Source organism: Pelmatolapia mariae, linkage group LG20, assembly GCF_036321145.2.
Source record: "Pelmatolapia mariae isolate MD_Pm_ZW linkage group LG20, Pm_UMD_F_2, whole genome shotgun sequence".
NCBI classification, from domain to species: domain Eukaryota; kingdom Metazoa; phylum Chordata; class Actinopteri; order Cichliformes; family Cichlidae; genus Pelmatolapia; species Pelmatolapia mariae.
Window position 1 is genome coordinate 28,107,956 of NC_086244.1, and position 18,316 is coordinate 28,126,271.

Consider the following 18,316-nt stretch of genomic DNA (forward strand, 5'->3'; position numbering starts at 1 on the left):
AATTCAAATTCTGCTTAAGGTTGTAAAACCATAAAACCTTGGACTGGCTCTGCTCTGTGTAATGAGTCCAAATATGTTGTCATGGTCCTGAGTCTGTGGACTTAGTGGTTTTGGTTTTGATTATTATATTATGTTTTAGGTTCATTCTTGTTGGGAATTTCTTGGTCTCAGGTTTTGTTTCTGTTTTTTATTTCGAGCTCCTTTTGTTCTGTGTCTCTGTGCCTGCCCTGGTCCCACGTCTTTGTGTTCCCTCCCTGTTGCCATATCTTGTGTTAAACTCGTGTCTGTGCATACCTGTTGTATTTCCTGTTTTACTTTGAAGGTCCTTGTCTTATGTCAGTGTGTTCATTTTACGTTTCCCCTGTCTCGTCAGCTCTGATTTCTCACAGCTGTGTTGCCCTCCAGTATCCCATTCCCTGATTGCCCCTGTGAGTATATAAGCCCTGTGTTTTCTGCTGCTTGTTGCTGGTCCATCTGTGTTGTCTCTCCGTGTTTCCACCATATCAGGTCAGGTTTCAGGTCAGTTTTGTTAGTTTTCTCAGTTTAGGTTTTTCCTAGTTTCTCTGTATGCCATTCTCTGTTCCTCCTGTATCCTCTTCACCTCACTAGGTAAAGCTCACTCACTGGATCTGCGTCCGGTGCCTGCGTTTGGGTCCTTACCACAACCCCACACGTCTGCCATTGCAGCCGTGACATATGTCGACTCACCATGACTCAGCTGTGTCTGAATAAAACAAAAGTCTCACATACAAGATTCAAAGTTGGCTTACATGAAGTGGATTTATAAATCATAATTTAGCCCATCCATATTCATGGGTGCACTGTGCCAGGCATATGCAGAGGGGAGGGGGCTTGAGCACCTGTCCCTTTCCTCTTATGGTTCCAAGTGCTGTCACCGATCTTTGCAACACAGAGGAGAACTTCACCCCTGAGGTGAGTCACACTACTGTTGAAGACAGCAACACAGCTGTCACAACTGCAGAGCTCAGTGTGGAGGTTTCGACACAAACCACAGAATCTCCACACACACTCTTCAGACTTGAAAACCACTAGAGAAGCTGATTTAGAGGTCCAATGTAAAAAACCAGCAGGAGCAGATCGAACAACACCACGAGCAGCTCCTCAAAACTCAAACAAATCTAGAAGAGGAAGTTGGAAAACACAAAAAAAGAACAAAGAGCCCACTGTGAGTTTGCAGAGCTCAAAGCAAAACTCTGCACCAGTGAGGCTCTTTCTAAGAAAAATGATTTGAAGGTCCAAAACTTAAAATATGAGTTGGAAAAAAACCAAAGCTTCCTACCTGGAAATCACAGCGAAGAAAAACCAGGAGAACACAACCATTAAAAAAACCAACTCCAGAAAAAGGAAATATCTTACTTCAGGAGTCTTTGCAGGGCTCTACAAGACACAAGAAAGCAACAAGAAAATTAGTCCAACATTTACAAGACATTTCTCAAGCCCAGTATGTGACAGTACAGCAGTCAAGTTCAGAAAAAGAGGCCAGTGGTAACAAACCAGACCATTCTCCGGCCCAAAACGAGACACTCCAGGAGGGTCAGCAAGATTCAATTACCCATAAAAAAAATTACCATCGACCAATCAAATAAATAAATTCAATTACCAAAACATCTGAAGTGTGAACATTTAATTTTGTTTTATTTAAAGAGTATTTAAAATGTTCAAATTACAATAACTTAACAGCAGAAATAAATATGTTTACAGCCTGGTTAAAAACTTTCTGTGAATAATATCCACTGTATATGTGCTGTTGATGCCTTTTGGAAGCATTCCTAATAGAATCTATCAAGTAATATGCTTTGCTCAATGGTTCATGGCATTATAATAATCATGGATTATTCTAATTATGATATTAAACACACACACACAGTATTTTAAAGAAAATACATTAAGAAACAGATTATATTAGATTCATATTTCAAAAGAGACAAAAGGCCGATTTTACAGCAGCAACATTATTGTATCTCTACGATTTAAACATTTAATAAGCTTTCTGCCTTGCACAGAATGGATAGCCGAACAAATTGAATCATCATAAATACATTATTTTATATGTATTACTTTTTTTGTTGTTGTTGTTCTTATTACTTTATTTATATTTGTTAACAAATTTCCCACGTGTGGGACTAATAAAGGTTATCTTATCTTATTTTAGCACTAGGAATTGTCACAGCCAGCGGGGCGAGCTGTCTGTAATTTATTAAAGGACCTAAGATGCAGGCACTAGTGATGTGAGTGGGCTTTTATTGAGGAGGATGACGTACAACAAAAGGCAAAGGATGGCGAGAACAGAGCTGACAAAACTTAACTGGGTAAACTAAGAATAAAACAAACCTGAAACCTAGAGACACAAACGGAGATGCAGGGGAACAACACAAGATGACAGAGGGAGATAACGCAGACGAACCAGCAACAGGCAGGAGAACACACAGGGCTTAATACTCACAGCAGTAATCAAGGGATGGGAGACAGGAGGGGGACACACCTGGGAGAAATCAGAGCTGACGAGACAGGGGAAACGTAAACTGAACACACTCGCATGAGACAGCGACCTTCAGAATAAAACAGGAAACTCACAGACACAGAGAACCAGACAAGACACTGAACTTAACAGACAGATTCACGAGCAGACACAGTGACACCATGGACAGACAGAGGGAACACAGAGAAGTGGGAGCAGGCAGGCACAGAACAGAAACCTAACAAATGGCAAACCCTAACAAAAGACATAACCAGAATAAACAAGAACATAGAATAATATAAGGAAACACAAAACACTGAGTCGTCAGACTCAGGACTATGACAGGAATAAATAATAAGGGATCAGCACGATGGTGCAAACTTGTGGCCATAGTATATACAGTATGGAGAAGATATAAATGTCACTGTGTATGTGTGTGGGCGTGTTTTATGGATATAGATTTTTTTTAATTATTACTCAAGTATATAAAGAGTAGTAAACACAATTGTAATGGTTTGGTTCTTTAACGTTTTTCTATCATTGCTCTATTATGGATTAGGTGCTAGAGTTTTTAAGTGTGGATAATTAAATAATTGATTAATGCAACAGTAACAGGCAGAGCCTAGTTTATTTCCCACCGTTTTTAAAATCTGTTGCCTTAAGGTTCCAAGCACTGTTACCGATCTTCGCATTTTATTATTATCCCATAACACTTGTTTAATCAGCTACCATGTCTACAGTCTCAGATCAACACAGCCCTGCCCCCCAGCACTATCAGCAGCAGGAGCAGCAGCAACCCCTCAACACCAACGTTGTACCCTATCAGTAAAACATAGGCTACATTCCCCACCTCATGACAGTGATATAGTATGATGCGATTCCATATTAGATTCTTGATGAATGTGGGTTGTTGGTATTCAGCCTGGTTATATGTGCCCTTTTTTAACACTGAGCACCTACCCCTTCAAACATCTCTGCACGGCCCTGCACTGTGCAGAATTGAAGATGTTACATTTGTAAAAGAGGAAGAACCTGTTAAAGACAACAAAGAAGCCTGAGATTAGCCCGATTCACAGAGTCACATAGCCTGCAGTAGTTGTTTATGCATAAACCGAAGAACCGGATCAGAGCAACAACATGTAACCGCCCGGTTCGCCCCGCCCACTTGCTCCGCCTGTCCCCCTCTTATAGAAGACACCGGCTCATCTCCCGCCTTCGTGCGCTACGCTGCAGAAGCTACAGTCTCTTTCGGCTCCATTAGGTCTCAAGGTCTCAGAAAGTGATTCAAAATGCCAATGACACTGGCTTACTGGGATATTCGTGGGGTAAGTGGAGCTAACAGGGAGCTGAAAAACTCCCTGTGTGTGCAGCCCGCAGTTGTTCGCAACGGCTGAACCTCCATCTAAGCTAGAATCGACAAAAATACCGATTTCCCGTCTTATCATGGCCAATTTTCTGTTTTTAAACCTCGGTGGCGTCTAACCTTTAGCGGATAGCGTTAGTGTGTTTAATTTATAAGATGTGTAACTGTATATAGAAACTGTTTGAAGCTCGCTAAGTTATTATGTAACTGCAAAACAGCCGAGCCGGCTCGGCGTGCCTTTATACAAACTGTTATCTTTGTCAGTGCCGTTAGTAGCCTGATAGCTGACGTGTTACGCTATTTAGGGCCGAGATGCTAGTAACATTTGAGGTTACATTATTCAACGAGTCGGACTTCATGTAAAACTAGTGTAGGGTTAGTTATGTGGGACATATTCATTTCTAAACCTCTTGCATTGTCAAAGCACAGGGACGTGTGCACACAGTGCCAGGGCTGCTTGTGTGAGGAGAGTTCAAGTCTCTAAATGGTTTCAGCTGTCTGCAAGATCTCATGAGTTTCTGCTCCTCCCATTAATCTAGACTTACTGGCATATAAAATCATCCGAACAAGCGACGAGAGCTTAATCTTACAGCCTCTCGTTAAAAAATAAAAATAATTATTAGTTATGTTCACGTTTTTTCATAAGGCATGGGAATTTTGTGCAGTTTGCATTACAGAAGGCTCTGCAAACTCTGTCTCTTTGTGGCCGCTTTACGTATTTTTCGTAATTAATCTAGAGCTAAAGCTGATGATACAGCTGTAGAGCTTCTTTATTCACAGGGGGGTTGTTTGAGCAGGTAGCTCAGCACGTTTTATTCTGCAGTTTTTACACCTGGGGCACTCCTTGGCAAACCCCAAAAGGGATTTGTGTCTCCTCCTAGGGTCGAACCAGGGATCTTTTGTTTGTTAGACAAACTTGTAGCTATAATGCTGTACTTTTAAAGAGTAGAGTAAAAGTCAATGTGGCTGACTTGAAGATTTACTTCAAATATTTTACTTCGGGTTTTGATTATTGGAATCGTTTTCATGTATCATGGTTTATATTTGCAGCAGTCTTTCCTGCACCACAAGTGTGGAGTTCAAGAAGTCTTTTACCTGTGCTACAATTAGCTATAATCGTCTCAATCTTGGATTCATCCAATTCTACATGCTCCATTAAAAGCTACCTCAGAACAGGGTGGTGCAGTATGTTCAGCTTTTCAACTAGAAAGCATTAGTTTAACAGCTATATATTACCTATGTATATGTGTAAAACTATTTAAACTTTTTTTAAAAAAAGGTTTAATTTTATTTTGGTTTAAGCTGTACAGAACTTCCACATTTGTGCTTTTACAATCCTTATTATATCAGGTTCACTAGTCACACTTAGGAGGGCTCTGTCAGTGTCTGTGTTCAATGTTCACTTCTAGTTAAACACCAAAAGAAGCAGTTGGAAGCAATTGCAATTGACTTGAAAGTTAATTATTTACAAAGTTAAGCTGTTAAGGGGGCAGACAAAATAACATAACAGAAATGATACAAATAAAATCCCCAAATTAACCCAGAAAATTCCCATCTGAACATGTGTTTTTCTAATAGCCTAAACTGTCTTGGCAAGTCTTTTGTCTTTTCTGTGAGTAACTCTAGGTGGAAATGACAAATGGCTACTAGTGTAATCATAGAGAGTGTTGAGCCATAATGATCTCTAATTTCATATTTTTATTTTATTCCTTTTCTTTAATGTGGCAAAGAATTCAGTGAATTAGGGATCCAATTGCAGCTTTAAACCTGGGTGATGTTTTGAAGCTGGCGTGACACGAGCCAAACTATAGTGTCCTGGGCATGTACAAGCATGTGAAGAGTTTTCACAGCGCCAGGTGCAGTACTGTAAAACGAAACTTCCCAAGGGTGAATGTCCCAGCAAATTCACCCCAAGGTCAGACCGTGCCATTCTCAGAGAAACTGCAAAAAGCCTAAGAGCTATATCTTCAAGATTCTGCAGGCCTCAGTGAACATGTTGAATATTCAAGTTCATGAGAGTATAAATGGGGAAAAAGACTGAACAAATGTCTTGTTTGGAAGGGCTGACAGGAGAAAGTCTTTTCTCTCTAAAAGCAACATTACAGCATGGCTTAAATCTTCCAAGTTATAGCTAAAGACTTCTGAAATTATGTCCTTTATTTACTAAAATTCACATGGAAACATTCTTACCCTCTGTAAAATTGGCATCAGATTTATGAAACGTGTACACTGGCCCATTTTGTTTGTACCACAGTAAATCTGTAAATTACGTAAGTGAATTCCAATGCATGTCCTCTGCCCACATTCTTATGCAGACTTTACAGTTCAGAGGTGCTAATGTACATTAAAAAAAAATCTCTCACCTCTGATTTTTGGCTTTTTGCAGCTTGCCCAGCCCATACGTCTCCTGCTGGAGTATACTGGGGAAGAGTTCGAGGACAAATACTATGTCTGTGGGGAAGGTAACTTATCATTTCAGCCTACTGATTTAAAGAAAAAAAACTTCATAACTCTCTCATTAATTAATTCATGTATGTCTCACAGCTCCAAACTATGACAAGACCTGCTGGACTGATGTAAAAAACAAACTTGGACTGGACTTTCCCAATGTAAGAGTTTTTTAAAGTGCGACTAAAAATTCAATTGTGAAGAATGCAACAATCAGCTAACATTATTATTGGAATTTATATCTCACTATAGCTGCCCTACTTGCTGGATGGAGACAGGAAGATAACACAAAGCAATGCTATCATGAGATACATTGCTCGTAAGCACAACATGTGTAAGTACAGTAGTGTGCATTTATACCACATGTGCATTTTGTTTGAGAAGATTTTTTTTTTTCCAAGTTATATTGTAAATCAATGTTAAATGTCACAATGTTAAACTAATATTACTGTTAGTTTCTTTATTTTTTATGTGAATCTTGTAAACTTTGACAACAGGTGGAGAGACTGAGGATGAAAAGGTTCGAGTGGACATCATTGAGAACCAGTCAATGGACTTTAGAAATGGGTTTGTGAGGCTGTGCTACACCAACTTTGTGAGTGTTTAATTAAAATAAAAATATCCATAAATATAAATATTCTTTGAATTCCCTAAAACTATACTAACGCTAGTGTCATCTCTCTGGTTTCTTCAGGATGAGATGAAGCCTGATTACCTAAAGATGCTTCCAAATACACTAAAGCAGTTCTCAGATTTCCTCGGAGATCGAAAGTGGTTTGCCGGTGACAAGGTATACCTGTCCATAAATATGAGAGGAGTCTTGTTTTAAAGCTGCTTTTACAGATTTAAATTTAATAGACAAACTGGGGGCAGAATTTGACAATTTGAGGCCCTTTTTCTCACTCTAAATTGTACATTGTTTTTAGATGTGAACATAAATTCTTTTTAGTTGTGCAGAGAACAACTTGTGCTTTTTATGCTGTGCTAGCTCATCAGTATTAGGCAGGATGCAGCCTAAATTTAATACTGGTTCTTAAACTGATTTATAAATAATTGGAGGAGAAGGTGAACCTGACAGTAAGTTTGTGGATAGAAAATCAAAGTGTTGAACTTTAGTGTTCTAGAGCTTCATAAAGCTGAGCAAGCTGCAGAAGTGTCTGATTCTCTGCAGGTTTAACGTTGCTGGTGACTTATTGTTTGATTTATACTACAGATTCTGTTACTTCTAACACGCTTATGCAACTTTTCTTCACAACAGATAACTTTTGTGGACTTCATTATGTACGAGCTGTTGGATCAACACAGGCTCTTTGATTCCAAATGCCTGGATGACTTCAAGAACCTCACAGACTTTTTAAACCGTTTTGAGGTGAGAACAGTCCAAGTCTTTGCATTAATGATGTAATTAAACCTTTATTTCTTACCTTTCTTTGTGTGGTGTTGGCTCTGGAGTTGATTTCCGTTCGTTTCTTAAAACTCCAGCGTTTTTATTTTAATCAACGGCAATTATGTCATTGCAGGCTCTGGAGAAGATTGCTGCATACATGAAGTCACCAAGATTCATGAAGGCTCCGATAAACAACAAGATGGCCAAATTTGGAAACAAATAGTAAATAACAGTGCCTTTTATGCCCTAGAAAAATCATGAAAAATGTTAATTAATGAAACTGTCAAATTAACACCAAAGTCATGACTGGAAAAAAAAGTGTCATTTTGCTCTCCAACTAGTAGATTTGATGGTGTTTAATTGCGTAACATGCCGTTTGTAAAACCATTAATGATTTCAGATTTGGGGCGGTCGGGACTAATTTGTACTGAAACATTTCTAATGAAAGCACTTATTGTTAGAATTTATAACCCTTTTTTTGACACATTAAAGTGAATTTTGTTCTGACTCTTTGTTGGTGTTTCAATCTTAGCGTAATGTCCTGCACAGCAAGTCGCATCAAAATGTATCTGATGTAGTTTAATGCAGCACAAGAGCAGAAAATGGTTCTTGATTTGAGCCATCTACTGTCCACTGAAGCCTCTTCAGAAATGGTTTCTGTGGAATGGTGGCTGTCAGGAAGCTTTTTTTTTTTTTTCTTCAAAGGAAGGGGGGATTTAGAAAAAAAAAAATGTATGGAGGCAGTTAGGAGAGGTATAACAATGAGTGCCTATAGCCATCTGTAAAACACAGTGGAAGCTCTGTCATGGTTTGGGGCTGCATCTCAGCCAGTGGTGTTGGAGATCTTGTCAAAATTGTTAGCCTTAAAAACAATGTCTCAATAGAGAAGGGGGGGAAGCAGCCAATATTGAAAGAAGTGCTCTGACTGTCCTTTAAGAAGCCTGGAGAACTGTTCCTGAAGACAAGCAAAATTACAAAAAAGCTCTAAAATATTTCCAAGAATTTGATCTTTCAACATGTTTGATCTTTTTGTGTCAAAATGGTTACCATAATTCTGACATTTCTTTAGTATGTCATGCGACAAATGTTGAACTAAACATTTTCTACATTTTGCATATTAAATCCTACATCTCTGCCCAGCTCTCATTAACACCAAGGAAAATTCACATTTTTCTCCTCAGCTGTGAACTTGCAAGATCTCTTATCTTTAGTGATTGTGAAAGATGCCTTATGGATTTATGTTTAGCTGCTGAAACTCAAAGAAATGCCAAAAATCAAAGTTTAAATGTTTTCATTTGAAAACAAGAAAAAAGTTTTCTTCTACAAAACATAAAGTACCAATGTTTAATGCTTCTGTAAGTAGCACAGCAGGTAAATCAGAGATGCTGATTTCAGCAGCCATGCCAGCCATTCGGTTTGCATTTTATGAGTGCTAGCATAAAAGCTAAAAAAAAAAAGAAAAATTTCAAGACAAATGGATTTTTAATCAACAAAGTGGAAAGTAATGATGGGATATGGCAGGGTGTATTAGTTCAGTGCAAAGCTCTGTTGTCTGTTAGTGCCGGAAGTTCAAAGTTCAGCTCCCAGTCTAAGTGTAGCTGGAGTTTGGACCAAACTTCAAGATTTGTGCAAACCGAATTCTGATTAGCATGTTCCACTTCCTGTGACTACCTCATACTAAAAGTTTACTTGGGTCTGAATTATTAATAATTACCCAGAGGCATCCAGTTTTAATTCTGCAAATATATATATCTTCACCAGTAAGCTTACCATGGGCTTTTTTTTTTTTACCATTAGTTTGTTGATGATATTCTTTTTTTAATTTTTTACTTCACTACATGATCCTGCACTCAACAGTGGATGTAGACAGCAAAAAGAAAATAGTCCCATAAATTTAACTGTTTGCAACTGATTTAAAAGGAGTTGTGCAAAACTGGGTCATGATTTCTGGTGATTCATTTAAGCTATTTAAATACATATTTAAGTACAACAGGGCATGTCCTATTTACATGCATTATATCAAAGAAGACAAACATTTTACAGCAAATATCTCCAAAACTGGGAAATTCACACAAATATTTTTTTTTTTTTGGATAAGTAGGCTACAGGAAAATATGTTAATTTGGTTTTGCTCTTTTAGGAATGCAAGCATTAGAAATAACAGGATGCATTCATTATGGAATACTGTACATTTCTGTAATGGTAAAAGGCATTTCATCTCAAAGGAGCCAATTAAGGTGTTTTGTTGTTACCTGACACCTTCTCGTTAAGGTAATTAGGTGATTTGAGACCCAGGGCAGACCAAGGACACAGCAGACAGATTATGTCTCTTGTAAGGCTTAGGAACACCATAATGAAGAGCTGTGAGGTGGTGGCTGGGGAAATCAAGGCCATTTCTGCTTACACCGCTGCCCAGATAAATAACTGAAAATGGATGGCTGGATGTTGACGTTTTGTTTTGTTTTGTTTTGTTTTGTGCTTTTTTTTAGTTTTTTATGTTTAGGGGCTCTTAATAGAAGAGTACAGCATTGCTGCTTGAGTTTGGAAACTGAGGTCATGTGATACGTGTGCCATAAACAGTGTACTGATTAAAGACATGCTGGAGAGATTATCCGTCCTGTGTACTGATTAAACAATTTATGGTTTAGTATATTTTATAGCTTTTCTTCTCCAGGTAGTCTAATAGCACTATGGCAAAGACCAAGGAACTGATCGTGGACTTCAGGAAGACCAGGAAACACTTGACCCCTGTTTCAATCCAGGGGGTCAGTGTTGACATTGTGGAGGACTATAAATACCTTGGAGTACACATTGACAATAAACTGGACTGGGCTAAAAACACCAAAGCACTTTACAGAAAGGGCCAGAGTCGTCTCTATTTTTTGAGGCGACTGAGGTCCTTCAACATCTGCCAGAAAATGCTGAGGATTTTCTATGAGTCTGTTGTGGCCAGTGCGATCCTCTATGCTGTGGCATGCTGGGGGAGCAGGCTGAGGGTCGCAGATGCCAACAGACTCAATAAACTGATCCGTAAGGCCAGTAATGTTGTGGGGATGGAGCTGGACTCCCTCAAGGTGGTGTCGGAGAGGCGGATGTTGTCCAAAATAAAGACAATGTTGGATAACACCTCCCACCCTCTCCATGACATGCTGGTCAGTCACAGGAGCACGTTCAGTGAGAGACTGAGAGTACCGAAAAGCACCACTGAACGACACAGGAAATCTTTCCTGCCTGTGGCCATCTCCCTGTACAACGCACCCACTTAACACACTGGTTACTGCTACAACTACACGTTTCTTTTCCAGCTATTTATTAATGTGTGACTTATGTGTACATATATATATATATATATATATATATATATATATATATATATATATATATATATATATTGTACTATTCTTAGTTAGCGTGTTGTCTGTTTTGTTAATGTTGGTTTATAATGGAGCACTGTAACAAAAAAATAATTTCCCCCAGGGATCAATAAAGTATTCTGATTCTGATTCTGATTCTGATTCTATGAAGCATTTTTTAGAGGAAGGTCAAGAGTTACTGCTTGAGTCCAAACAACATTAAAGAGGGAAATAACAGCTAATTTTCCACGTTCCCTGTTTTTACATCAGGAAATGGCACAAAAATATGTAAAGATATCACATCATGTAAAAAGAGAAGGCTGCATTATGGGAATGTATTTAGAGCTGCTAGTGGGCAAATATTAGAGATAAAATATGCAGTGAGTGTGCCCAAGGTGCTTGCTTCTTTCTTTAATTTATCACAATGATTAAAATATCATAACCCAAGAACTGAGAGAGTCAGGTCAGGTGTGCGGTTGGAGTTAGAGATTCAGGATCTCCTTCAGAGGTTCCTTCTTGTTTGCGGTGGTGATGGAAAGGCTGATAGATGGTGTCACGCCGGAGTCTCAGTGGACTGTTATGTTCACAGACGGTGACCTGTAGTGACAATAGGGAACAGGTGAAAAGACAGGTGGAGGTATGCACTGTAGACAAGAGGAATGAAAGCAGACAAAGCATGAGTGTGAATGAGGGACAGGATCTGAAATGAGTACGTCAGAGGGACAGCTCAGGTTGAGCAGTTTGGAAACAAAGTTAGAGAAGCAAGGCTGAGATGGTTTGGACATGTGCAGAGAGGGTATCGTGGATATATTGAACAAGGGATGTTGAAGATGGAGCACCCAGGCAGAAGGAAAAGATGAAGACTACAGAGAAGATTCATGGTTGCAGTGAAGGAGGACATGAAGAGGGTTGGTGTGACACAAAAGGATACCATGGATAGGGTGAGATGGAGGCAGATGAAGAAGAAGCCAAAAGAAGAAGAGGGTGATTAGAATATTGAACTGTCTGTTTTTCTGTATTCTGAAAATATTTTTTCACAGTTTGCAACCACGTTGTGTCATATTTCTTTACAAGCTTTCATAATGTACACTGGCTCCAACACTGACTGATCAAAGATGGAAGACATCTGCATCAACTGTACAAAGAGACAATTTCTTCCAATTTTAGCAATGTTGATTAATAATTTTGTAAAGGTAGGATGGAGGGTGGAAGTTCAAGGCACCAGCAGTGCAGGGCAAATATGGATGACTGAGATGTTACATGAAAGCGTTCCATAAGAGTGCCAAGTAAATAAAGGTTGTCGAGACCATGTACGAGTGGAAGGCTGCCAGAGAGATTGAGTAGACTGAGATAGCAGGCTTTTATAACTTGAAATAACATGACAGGTTTGGTCACCTATCTGAAAATAAGCAAAGAAAAACAAGGAAAGCAAGCTACAGCATGAAGCCAGTAGGGTCATATTACTTTTAGATCAACAAAATACACTCTTATGCCTCTGCATAGCAGTAATATCTCAGTAATGCTTAAAAATATATATATTCAGATTGGGCACAAACACTAACGTGGACTCAAGGACAAACTGATTAGCATGCAGCGGTCAAAGATCGAAATCATCATGACTGCGCAAAACAAATAACTGGCCATAAAAAGCCACATTACATATTCTTAGAAAATGTGACACTAATATTTGATATTATATCACTTTAAAGTCTTTACTACTTTTAGTATTTTACATTTTATTTTCCATGTCTGTTACTCGCTGATCATTTCCTTGCAGGTTTTATAAGTCAGATTAATACAATGTTTAAAAAAAACTGTCTAGTAATTGGAGTCTAGTAACTGGGACATGACTAGGCAAAATGTGGATCTTCACCATGACTCAGCTATCTCTAAAGATAAACAAGAAGCTTAATTTACAATCAGGTGTCAACCATTAATTAAACACCAGCATGTTTTATTGTTTAAAAGGACATCTCAGCACTAAAGAAAGAGATAACGTTCTAAGAGAGACTCAAACTGATGTAAGCTTAACGTTGGTTATTTTCCACTCATTTTGAAGGCCCTGGTACTTTAGTACATAGTTTAAAAACTGTGGTTTATTTTGTAAGGCCTCCCAAAAATCATTTTTGATAGTTTGTGTAACAGTTTGAGATGCAGCAGTAACATCCTGTTTATATAGAGGTGACTGATTTTCAGTGCTTCAGTCTTCACTGATTGTTTGAGACAGTTTAAAATTACAATCAGATACAGCCTGACTTAGTAAATCTAAGACTAGAAAATGAGATATTGAAATATTATTTTATTGGCTTTTCTGGTTATATTATCTGTTTATAGTGAGTCTCATTGAGTTCATTAAAAGTTTTTGATAAAGCAAGTTTAACCTCTGCCATTAACATTTTTGTTTTCATGTAGCAAATAAATTCACAGCACGCAGACAGAAACTTAAAATGGTAACACACCCAGTCCTGAACTTTTTAACATAATATATTTTTGGTGCTGCAAAAAAGATGGATGAGGTGGAAAGCAGCCAAACTGGTTTAACATTAAATATAACGGCCTTTTAATAATGTCCATAGTCAAAATGGAGATCGTGGTTGAATAGTTGTGGGACCTGGAGGAGGCCCCGAAAATTCTCCATCTTCAGTATTCTTCAAGTGTTCTTACTCTCAGAGCAAATGCATTTAGAAATGGTTTCTAAAGCAACAAGCATACAGTGCATTATCGATTAACAACAGAGGGAGTAGGAACCGCTTGTGCTAGTAGCTGATAATCATTGGAGCTCTGTGGAAATATGACAGAGCAAGTAAAAAGATGTGGAACAAAGACTGCTTTGTTTTCATGTCCAGCTCATCTCCACCCCAGATGTGGGTCACATTGAGCAGCAAGCTCAAACTAATTATAAACCTTAATCTTTTCAAAATTAAAGAACTAAGAAATGCATCAAATTTTGAGTAACGTATTTCTGAGTAATAGTACAGTGAGTGACGCATGCTGATCCTCTCCCTCCGTGTTCAGTCCTTGCACAAGTTAAACTAGCGTCAAATCCACAAATATTTTTTGTTGTTTTTTAGGGAACTGAAAGTGAGCCAACTCTACAAACTCCTCCTTTCAGTTTGGGTCCTGGTGTCATCAGTATGACTGATTGTTCAAAGCATTGTGTGTCCACCCAGAGACATGTATGTGCTGTTTGTATAAAGTTCTGTAATCCTGGTTGTGTTGGTAAAAAATACATATTATTGGGACTTCTAAGTGCCTTTTCTTATGTTTGACTTTCATTGTTAATAAGAATGAGTAGAAAAGATAACCTGACCTGTCAGCATGTATTGGACACAATGAAGACAGGATTTATATTTAAGTTACATTTCGCGTTTAACAAAACTACCCTTTGTTTTACCAAAGCTTTTATCTGGCACGAGAAATTACATCAAGATTGCACGTAGACTAGCTTGTGCAAAGTCTGTCCTCTGATAAAGACAGTAGTGTAAATCTGGTAACTGGACTGTGACTTGGCAAAAATGAACTTCATATCGGTCTTCCTCTTGTTCTTTAGATGTCTGTGAATCCCAATTTGCAGACTCACCGTGTCTCAGCTATCTCTTTGATAACAAAGACAGATTCATACATAGTTTGTGTCAATCATTGACGAGTCTCATGCAGGGCAGATTCTTAGTGGAGGATATTTGTTATCATATATTACATTATCATAGAGCATGCAGATGTGTAGATGAGACGTTTACATGAAAGGAAGACATTGAGAGCAACACACACACACACACACACGCACACACACACATATGAATGTCTTCACAGTCCAGCATCATGCAGCAGATTTATTGTATCCATGAACCAAAAGATAAGAGAAGCACGGCCCACCTGTTGTCCCCTTTTATAGGCTGCAGACACCAGCTACCAACCACACTTTGCACCACCGCAGCTGCCCAGGTCTCCTTCAGCTACATTTGGAAAAGTGATTCAAAATGACAATGATACTGGGTTACTGGGATACTCGTGGGGTAAGTTCTACTTTCATTGTTGAACTAAAGAGCTCCTAATTTGAAACAAATCCAGGAAATGTTGAGTTTGTATTAACAGTGTAATAAAGTCACACTAAGCGTGCAGGGTCAAAGAAGGCTGACTGATTGTTGTAGCACTGCTGTTTGGTTATTATATCAAACAGAGCTAATAAAAAATCTAGATTATCTTCAGCAGCTGAGGTCAATAAAGGTACTGTCAATAAAGCAACTGTTCCTAATTTTGACCTTTTGAACAGGTCCAAAATATATAATGAGGTTATTTTGTTGCCTTTTATTTTTACGCTTTAAAGTAACCAACAGCCTTTAAGGTGGTTGCAAGGTGTTTTCTTGCATGTTATTTCATGATAGAGTTGACTCTATGAACACTTTAAGGGTCAGATGTAATTTGCAAAAATGCATTGATCTGGATTAAAAGTTTTGTAGGTGACCAACCTCCTAATTTCTCATCACATTGTTCATTTTTAATAATGAAAACTGCATTCTGCCAAGAGCAGCACAAGTTATGTCCTCCAAAACGAGAACCAATGACGTATCTACAAATAACACAGTGTAGGTAGGTCTTACACACGTGTTTGGCATGGCAAACGTCTGAAGGAGAATTGATGAAACGGCGAACTCCTCCATTAGAAGCTAGAGTAGGTTGACTGTGGTTCAGTATGTATGATCTCTGGACCAATACAGCTCAGATGCCTTATTCTACCTTATAAATAAGAAATTTGTCTAAAAATGGATGTGCAGAACAACGCAAATCTGTAATCTAAGTTATTGAAGTTACTGCTACTGTGCCACGTGCGTAAATGCGCAAATAATCTTTTTCCTGCGTTCCATGTGAGACTACGATTATTTAAGTCAGTACTGCAATATTCCAGTTGCTATCCAATTGCACACTTTCAAATACTCTAGCAGTATACTAGCAGAAGCGGCCGCAAGCCTAAAAAAAAACACAGATACGCGTGTCTCACCTGATTATTGGACATTTGCAGCTTGGCCAGCACATCCGCCTCCTGCTGGAGTACACCGGGGACAAGTATGAGGAAAAGCAATACGTCTGTGGGGAAGGTAACTAAGCATTTTAACCCAGTGATACAAATCTGTCATAATTCGGGCTGAACATCGGGTTTACTCACGTCACGTTTTCTTACGCAGCTCCCGACTACGACAAGAGCCAATGGACTGACGTTAAATTCAAACTTGGAATGGACTTTCCCAACGTAAGAGAGTTTAACCTGTGAATATAAAATTATTTGGAAAGTTTGCAAATTTAAACCATCGGCTAACACTAATGCTGCAATTCACATCTCACCATAGCTACCCTACTTGGTCGATGGAAACAGGAAAATACCGCAGAGCAATGCTATCATGAGATACATTGCTCGTAAGCACAACATGTGTAAGTTTTAAAAATTTATAACAAATTAATACTTTGTTCAAAAGAGGCGATTTCTTTGTAGATTTTTACATTATATTAATTGACAAACTAATACTGCCAATGCTTTTAAGTAACTGTGGTTTGATAACAGGTGGAGAGACTGAGGATGAAAAGATCCGAGAGGACGTCCTGGAGAATCAGGCCATGGACCTCAGGCTTGCCTTTATTAAGCTGACCTACTTAAACATTGTGCGTGTTAAATTTTAAAGAAGAACGAAAAAAAATATTCATTTTTATAACTGCTAATTTCTACTATTGCCAATTTCATTTCTCTGACATCAGGATCAGAAGCCAGAGTACCTGAAGAATCTGCAGTGTACACTGAAGCAGTTCTCGGATTTCCTCGGAGGAAGAAAGTGGTTTGTTGGTGACAAGGTATGCTACTCTATAAACTAGAAAGGAGTCTTTTTATGAAGCTGCGCTTGTATTTGCTTTGTGTTCAGTGCCCACACTAGGGGGCAGAATTTGAAAAGAAAAGAAAAGGAATTTCTGTGTAGGCTGTTTTTTCCACTCTGAAGTGCTCATCATTGTGGATGCAAGTCTAAACTGTCACTTGTTTCAGTGGGACAGGAGTCAGGAGGGATGTTTGCATTACAAAAATCAAACTGCTGACTCTGCAATTAGCTGTTAACACATTTTATTGCCTGAGCCAAGACTACTATGGAAGCTTGTTAAAACCACTGGGGGAAAATGCCATCTATATAGCAAAAGTCAGGTTATTATTTCAATAGTCCAAAAGTTTGAGTTTGAGTTAATAACCCAAAGTTTGTATTTGTAAATGGCAAAAATGCTTTTTTAAGCGGTAGAAACAAACTTCCATAAATACTGGTTCTTGATAACACCTGGGCTGTTTAGAGATGATTAGAGAGATGAAAGCGAACCAGGCAGTAAGTTTGTGGATGGAAAACAAAATGTTGAACTTTGATAGGTTATAAAATTTCGCAGAGATGAGAGGACTGGCTTTCTTTAAGTTTAATGCTGCTCATGAATTATTGTTTGATTATACTATAAATTCTGCTGCCTTCAACAGATCACTTTTGTGGACTTCATTATGTACGAGCTGTTGGATGAACACAGGGCCCTCGAGCCTAAATGCCTGGAGAACTTCAAGAACCTCAATGATCTGATGAAACGTTTTGAGGTGAGAAGACTTCAGTGTTCATCAGATACCATCAGTGCAACTTACACTTTGTATTTTTAACCAAATGTCTTCCTATATCATTGTAGGCTCTGGAGAGGATTGCTGCCTACATGAAGTCACCAAGATTCATGAAGGGTCCAATAAACAACAGGATGGCCCAGTGGGGAAAGTAACAAGGGTGCTTTCATGGCCGAGAAAGTCCTGAAAAATGTTAATTAATTCAACTGCTGAAATAACATCAATGTTAACTTTGCTTGTACCCTGCTTTAATCACATTACACTGCCAAAAATATTTTCAAGCCATTCCTAAACTCAGTAATGGTTTTAGGTTTGTGGGGAAAAAATAATAATTTGCACTGATATCATGAGGAAGTTGAAGTGAAAGGATTTTCCAGTGAAAGCACTGATTGTTATAACTGAGCACATTTTTTTAAACAGATTAAAGAAACTGTTGTTCCGACTCTTTCTGTGTTGGCGATTCAATTTTTTCACATATAGCAAGCAATGCAAAAATATAGCAGATATAATTTTATGCAGCACATGAGCAGAAAATACAAAACACACGTTTGTTTCTCATGTTTTTGTTGATCACACACGACACAGTTAATGAGGCAAATGCTGGATGAAGCCATTGTTTACATACGTACTTGTTTTATTTCATCAAAGAAAACTATACAAAGTC

General features: G+C 38.4%; 2 protein-coding genes across 2 annotated transcripts; both read left to right on the forward strand.

Moving 5' to 3' along the window:
* The first annotated feature begins 3,660 nt into the window (after positions 1 to 3,660).
* Positions 3,661 to 8,184, forward strand: LOC134618347 (glutathione S-transferase Mu 3-like). Its single transcript, XM_063463714.1, has 8 exons — positions 3,661 to 3,804; positions 6,229 to 6,304; positions 6,387 to 6,451; positions 6,543 to 6,624; positions 6,788 to 6,885; positions 6,985 to 7,080; positions 7,549 to 7,659; positions 7,811 to 8,184. Exons 1-8 carry the CDS (start codon positions 3,769 to 3,771, stop codon positions 7,898 to 7,900), a joined length of 654 nt encoding a protein of 217 aa, XP_063319784.1. The 5' UTR covers positions 3,661 to 3,768; the 3' UTR covers positions 7,901 to 8,184.
* A 6,823-nt stretch (positions 8,185 to 15,007) lies between these two features.
* LOC134618840 (glutathione S-transferase Mu 3-like) lies at positions 15,008 to 17,813 on the forward strand. The gene is made up of 8 exons (XM_063464424.1): positions 15,008 to 15,043; positions 16,048 to 16,123; positions 16,211 to 16,275; positions 16,373 to 16,454; positions 16,585 to 16,688; positions 16,776 to 16,868; positions 17,524 to 17,634; positions 17,721 to 17,813. Exons 1-8 carry the CDS (start codon positions 15,008 to 15,010, stop codon positions 17,805 to 17,807), a joined length of 654 nt encoding a protein of 217 aa, XP_063320494.1. The 3' UTR covers positions 17,808 to 17,813.
* Positions 17,814 to 18,316: the final 503 nt, after the last annotated feature.

Excerpts from the sequence above, each read along its gene's own strand:
- LOC134618347 (XM_063463714.1), top strand. The coding sequence starts at position 3,769 with ATGCCAATGACACTGGCTTACTGGGATATTCGTGGG. Across the intron at positions 6,305-6,386 it reads ATACTATGTCTGTGGGGAAG|CTCCAAACTATGACAAGACC; the intron begins GTAACTTATCAT and ends TATGTCTCACAG. Across the intron at positions 6,625-6,787 it reads TGCTCGTAAGCACAACATGT|GTGGAGAGACTGAGGATGAA; the intron begins GTAAGTACAGTA and ends CTTTGACAACAG.
- LOC134618840 (XM_063464424.1), top strand. The coding sequence starts at position 15,008 with ATGACAATGATACTGGGTTACTGGGATACTCGTGGG. Across the intron at positions 15,044-16,047 it reads GTTACTGGGATACTCGTGGG|CTTGGCCAGCACATCCGCCT; the intron begins GTAAGTTCTACT and ends GGACATTTGCAG. Across the intron at positions 16,689-16,775 it reads CCTACTTAAACATTGTGCGT|GATCAGAAGCCAGAGTACCT; the intron begins GTTAAATTTTAA and ends CTCTGACATCAG.